Source organism: Eurytemora carolleeae, unplaced genomic scaffold, assembly GCF_000591075.1.
Source record: "Eurytemora carolleeae unplaced genomic scaffold, Eaff_2.0 scaffold434, whole genome shotgun sequence".
In the NCBI taxonomy this organism is placed as follows: domain Eukaryota; kingdom Metazoa; phylum Arthropoda; class Copepoda; order Calanoida; family Temoridae; genus Eurytemora; species Eurytemora carolleeae.
This window is the reverse complement of record NW_019396707.1, coordinates 100,061-106,192: the sequence shown is the minus strand read 5'-3', so window position 1 is coordinate 106,192 and position 6,132 is coordinate 100,061. Positions and strand designations below refer to the sequence as shown.

The 6,132-nt window shown below is 32.5% G+C and overlaps 1 protein-coding gene across 1 annotated transcript in view; it reads right to left on the bottom strand.

Annotated features, from left to right (window-relative positions):
• LOC111707636 (neurobeachin-like) overlaps positions 1–6,132 on the bottom strand; it is a 90,583-nt gene that overhangs the window by 43,794 nt on the left and 40,657 nt on the right. Inside the window, 8 exon segments of the mRNA XM_023480769.1 lie at positions 468–569; positions 1,306–1,329; positions 1,784–1,847; positions 1,905–1,954; positions 2,019–3,277; positions 3,483–3,561; positions 4,208–4,289; positions 4,925–5,007. Coding sequence (XP_023336537.1) covers positions 468–569; positions 1,306–1,329; positions 1,784–1,847; positions 1,905–1,954; positions 2,019–3,277; positions 3,483–3,561; positions 4,208–4,289; positions 4,925–5,007 — 1,743 coding nt within the window.

Below are 6,132 nucleotides of genomic sequence, written 5' to 3'. Positions count from 1 at the left end.
TCATTTAGGTCATTAGAGGTCGTAAGAGGTCATTAGAAGGTCAAACACTGGATTTTTTGCTGCTACTGTATTCCCTGGGTCCCTAGCTTTCGTTTGATGTGCATAAAGCCATAGTTGAAATATTTTCTATTTCTGGAGGTCATTAGAGGTCATTAGAGGTCATTAGAGGTCATTAAAATTCAATTTGATTTTATTTTATGAATTTCGATCACTAATTAGGCGTGCACCCAAAAAATTGGAAGATTTGAACCAAAAATGAAGGCAGGGCCCCCCCCCCCTACATCAAATGTGCCAACTCCACCATCCCCTTTAAATGTACATGCATGTGTATTGTGTACATACACCGCAATCTATGATTAGGTTGTCGGTTAGCTGTGAGATAAGATGTACTGTTTTATGTGTGTAAATGTAAATTTATTCAAGCTTTGTACATGTACAATGTACATGCATGTGTATTGTGTACATACCCCGCAAGCTATGATGAGGTTGTCTGTAAGCTGTGAGATGAGATGAACTGTGTTAACCACAAAGATATTATTCTCGGTAGAGTTGACAAAATCCAGCACAGACTACATTTTTATATTCAAGTACAGGAACAAAGATTTAAAAAAATAAACAGATAAATTCAAAAACCAATTATATTTTCAAATATTATGACATTAGTAAAAGTTTTGATTTTATTCCATATATGCCAAAACATTTTGCCAATGTCAATAAATAGCTTTTTATGGATAAATAAGAAATATAAATAGAGTTCGATTTTTAAATAAACTTCATTTGTTCAAAACATCTTGCCAATGTCAATTAATAGCTTTTTATGGATAAATAAATAATATAAATAGAGTTAGATTTAAAAATAAACTTCAATTGTTTTTCAATCAAAATGGCAACTCTAATATTAGCAGCTGATATTGCAGTGGTTTCAGTTATTACAAAAATGATGGGTTGGATCTGTAAACTTAAATAAATTCAGTTCATATCAAGCTATTTTATATTTTCGAATCCGTTTTCCGCCTTATACCACAAGAGAGCATTTATCAATATTTTAGTTCTACATAATCCGAATTTGATGTCTATAAAGATCAAACAAATTAGCCATGACAAGAATATGCTCTCAGCCAATGAGTATCGTTTAACTACAGATTAGCTGGTTTGACGGATTAAGAAATTAATCACTGTAAATCAAAAGTTTCCGCTGTGAATATCAAGTTCAGGCCTCAAACCAAACATATGACCTCCTATTCACACACAATTCGGTCGTAAGTCCCTTTAGTTTACTATTTCTGTTTTGAATATAATTATTTCCTTAGTTGAGTGAGATCTCCAAACCTACAGCAGCCATTCATTTAATATTAAAGGGATAAATAATTACCTTTTAAATAAAATAAGCAAATATATTTATAAGTACATTTATAAATGGACAGACCAATTTTATTAAATGAGAAGATGAAAAATTATGAAAATAAATGAAAAACTAAATAATGTATGTATGTATGAATGAATCAGAAATGAATCAAAGGATGAAAAAATGAATGAATGACTAAAATGACTTTAGGATGAATAAATGAAAGAACTACTCAGAGGAAGAAAAAATGAATTAATCAAAGAGTAAATCAAAGGATGAATAAATGAAGAGATGAATCATGAATGAATAAAAGAATGTTTAAATGAATAAATGAATGAAGGAAGGAATCAAAGTATGAAAAATTGAATGACTAAAATAATGTTAGGATGATGGAAAGAATGACTAAAAGGTATTTTAAATGGATGAATGAATGATTCCCTGAATATCTGTTTCCAAACTGAAGAGAATATCTGCCAGCAGTCGTTGATGAATGTAAGACCATCTTTAAAAAAATAAGAATAAATTATGAAAGACTTTTTTCAGTTTTTTTATTTGTTACCTAAACTCCGGGATTCGGAAAGGTGGTCTTGCAGGACCAGGACTAAAAGTCTAAATAAAGTTAAAAGTAAATAAAAAATTAATTATGAATAATAAAAATTACTAGAATTTAGACCTGTCTTTTCGCAGATTTGTCCTTTTTTACTTCATTCTCGTAGCTGTCATCTGTCGTGGCAATTTCGATCTTTTTCTTCTTGACATCGGAAGTGCCCGCCATCTTTCTAGTAGCAGCTGTATCCAACTCATCTCCGACATGAGTATCATTCTCATCACGAGTAGTGTTCATGTCACTTTCACAATCACTGGTTGTTATATCAAGGAAATCCGTGGAAATTTCTATCACCTTCTTTCCATTGACAAATTTTGGCGGGGTTTTCTCTAAATTGATCACGTGGATTTCCTTGGGTTCAGGCTCCTGATCCTCATCAATGTTTATTTCCTCGAAGTCAGTTCCGTTTTCTTTAATAGGTTCCTTCTCTTCTTCCGGCTCCGTTACAGATATTTCAGGCGTTTCTTGCAAAACAACTACTTCCAACTTCGAGGATATATTCTCAACTTCTTTATTTTCTGTTTCTTCCTCTTCGACAGCATTATCTTTCTTTTCTGGAGATTTTACAGATTCTTTCTCTTTTTTATCTTCTTCTGCACTGACTTTGTGTTTGTTTTCTTCTTCTTTGCAATCTTCTACTGAATTGATTTCTTCTTCACTTATTCCTTCTTCATTGTTCTCTTCTTTGCTTTCTTCTTTATCTCCGTTTTCTTCTTTTTTGATTACCACGTCTTTGGTATTTTCACTTTCGTCCTTTTCGTGATCAATTTCCTCTATTTTGTCTTCAACACTTTCATTCTTAGCAGTCTTTTCAAGAGCTTCATCATTTAAATCTTCTTTCTTAACATCTTCTATCTCCTCATTTTCTTTATCATTAAGAGTTTCATCCTCTTTTGATTTTGTTATTTCATTTTTGATTTCTTCCTGACTTTCATCTTTTTTCGATATTTCTAAAGGTGATTTAATTTCAGTATTAACATCTTCAGTTTTGTCTGCATCATTTTCATCTTCATTTTCCTCCTCTTTCTCTTCAATTTCTTCTGGGATATCGCTTTCTTCCTCTTCTTCGTCTTCCTGGATTGATTTAGCTTTAAATATTTCAGGTTTATCTTCTTTTCCTTCAGTTTCTTCATCTTCTTCCTTCTCTTCTTCCTCTTCATCCTCTTCTTCTTCTTCGTCATTATCATACTTCTTCTCTTCGTCCTCTTCCTCATCGCTGTCTACATCCTTGAACCTCTGTTCCTCCAATTCTTCTGTGGGTTGACCCTTCTGCTCGTCCCAACCCGATATTGTAGATATAGGGCGTTGAGATCTCTCAATAGGGTCTGCGAAATTTGTATTTTAGTTTTTTTGATCATTGGCAATATTCCTTAAACTTCTATTTTCATAAGTTTACTAACTTTTAATAACTGATTTTGATTAAATGTATTATGCATAGACAGTAAAGATTTTAGATTAATTCTTAATACAAATTAACCCTTTTAAATTCGACAGAACATTTCACAAAAAAGTGCGTGCGCGTTAATTTACCTGTGAGAGTGTCGGCTCTTCTGCGCTCATATTGTTCATACATAGCGCTAAACTGAAGTTTAAACTCCTCAAAACTAACCTAAACACAAGGATCAGTGTACAGGGGTACGCAGAAACCTACAGAGTTATGTATTAAGAGGATTACTGAGAAATGATCTAATGGAATAATACGATTATAGTTCAAATGATCACAATAGTTGCTCACTTAAAAATTTGGACCAACTGAATGGTTTTCTTTCTAGAATAAATGAAATAATCTTTATTCTATAATAAATGTACCCAGGAATATTATATTGTATAACTAGATATCTTTATCTCGATCTTTATTCTATAATAAATAAATTAATCTTTATTCTAGAATAAATGAATTAAAAACCTTCCCTTAGACTTGGTTTAAAAAGAAGTTTGTCTAATATCAACCTTTTTTAGATTAATTGAACAAAAATAATCTCTAATTTTTACTTTTTATTAATCCCTATTTAGAACTCTTTACCATAGCTGTGAACCATAGCTAGTAGTGTATCAACCCGAACTATTTAGTTAATCCCTTGTTAGAGTCCAAAACTTCTTTACCTTGCTGTGAACTATATCTAGTGTATCAACCCTAACTATTTAGTTAATCCCTTTTTAGAGTTCAAAACTTCTTTACCTTGCTGTGAACTATATCTAGTGTATCAACCCAAACTATTTAGTTAATCCCTTTTTAGAGTTCAAAACTTCTTTACCTTGCTGTGAACTATAGCTAGTGTATCAACCCAGACCCTCCAACCACCGTATTCAAACTTGATAGCATGGTGCAGTAACATTCTACAAAATAATAAAAATAAATTGGACTTTGGTCTAAAAGCTTTCGTCAGGTCTTAATCAGATAGTACTTTTAATGTAATGTTCAAGGTTAAAGGGACTTCAAGCGTAATTTCAAGTGACCCTCCATGGAAAGGCGGCAATTCCCGATTCACTAAGGTACCCTTGAAACCTTACTTTAATCAATAATGTGGAAGATATTTCTAGGTTAAGTTTCTATATGTTTCCGCAGTAGAAAAGCAAAATCTTCTTTTGGAAAGAAACCACAATTGAAAATGATCAGTTTTTCAAATTATTAACATGAATATTTAATTCATACTTGATCAAAAAAAGCTTTTAGGGGTTCTGTTGTGAATCAAGCATCGACATCTTTGCATAGAGGGTCATGTGAAATAACGCTTATTGCCTAATTACTGATCTTGTCATTTCTTTGTGATCTCTGAATTCTAAAAATCAAAGAGATGGGGACACTTTTCACAAACAAGAGAAGAAAATTCAGATTGAAGGGTAATTGAATCGAAATTGCTATTTTACAGCCAATCTGATGTTGATGAATATTTTTTTTTTATAATTAGGAGGAAAGGGGTTAACCCTTAGAGGAAAAAAAGAAAATTTACAGGACTTAAACAAGGACAAACCTGAAAAGGGAAAAGACCATGTCACTGATTTTATGATCTTCTTCCGTTTTAGGATGGATCACTGCCATCGAGATCAACCATTCCTAAAGATAAGATAAGATGATAAGATTAACTAAAATTAAGTGTATTGAGCACAACATTCTATGTGCATTGTGCCTATACATCTTAATCCCATGAGATGAAAATTAAAGTATGAGATTATTATGAAAAATATCCATTTTTATTAGTGCTCTGCTTTTGTGCCAATATTATATTTGCAACTGGAAATGATCTGAGTCCGCGAATTAAGATTCGAGTCGAAGCTTTTTAATCGCGGGCTCTGGAAAAATAATACTGAAACCAGGTTTACAGTTCCTGGTTTCAAGGAAGTGTGTGATCTTAAGTTTCCGGCTTCTGAGAGAGGAAAAAATAATACTATACAATGAGCTAGTATCTCCTATAGATTTGATATACGCACATGTATGAGAAGAGGGAAGGGGGGGGGGGTATGAGAAATCTGATATATCATTTCATCTACACGAAAAGGAAAATATAAAACACATCTCTCTTTCTGTAGACATATATTGCTTATGTTAAATTCAACAGATTTAAAATCTTTTCAAAATTTTCTTTAACATATATAAAATTTTAAAAAGAGTACCCGCCAACCCTCATACATTTTTAAGGAATGTGAAAAAAAATATTTTTTGTAAATTTGAAGAGAGTCCATAACTGTCGATAAAAGAATATTGTCTCATCTTACCAAAGTGCTATTAATGCCCACCTTGCAATTTTTCCAACATATTGCCAATTTTATCTGACAAATCGAGGGCATATTTTTACACATTGCCAATTTTTTGGAAGTGTAGTGCATTTTTTCATGATAACTATGAAACTTTATCATAGGTTTTGTTAGGTTTTTCATGAATATTCGGCATTAAAAAAATTCGTCTTTATTTTCTGAGCCGTTTAGCTAGCCTAACTTTAAAACTATCATAACAACCCCAAATGACCAAAGCTATTTGATTAAAACAAATAGCTAACTGACCCATTTACCAACTGAATAAATAACCAACCACACAATTGACTTCTTGCTTATCTGACAAAGTGACCAACTACCCAACTGACCAACTGGCTAACTGATAAACTACCCGACTATCCCACTGACTGACTGACTGACTGACTGACTGACTGACTGACTGACTGACTGACTGACTGACTGACTGACT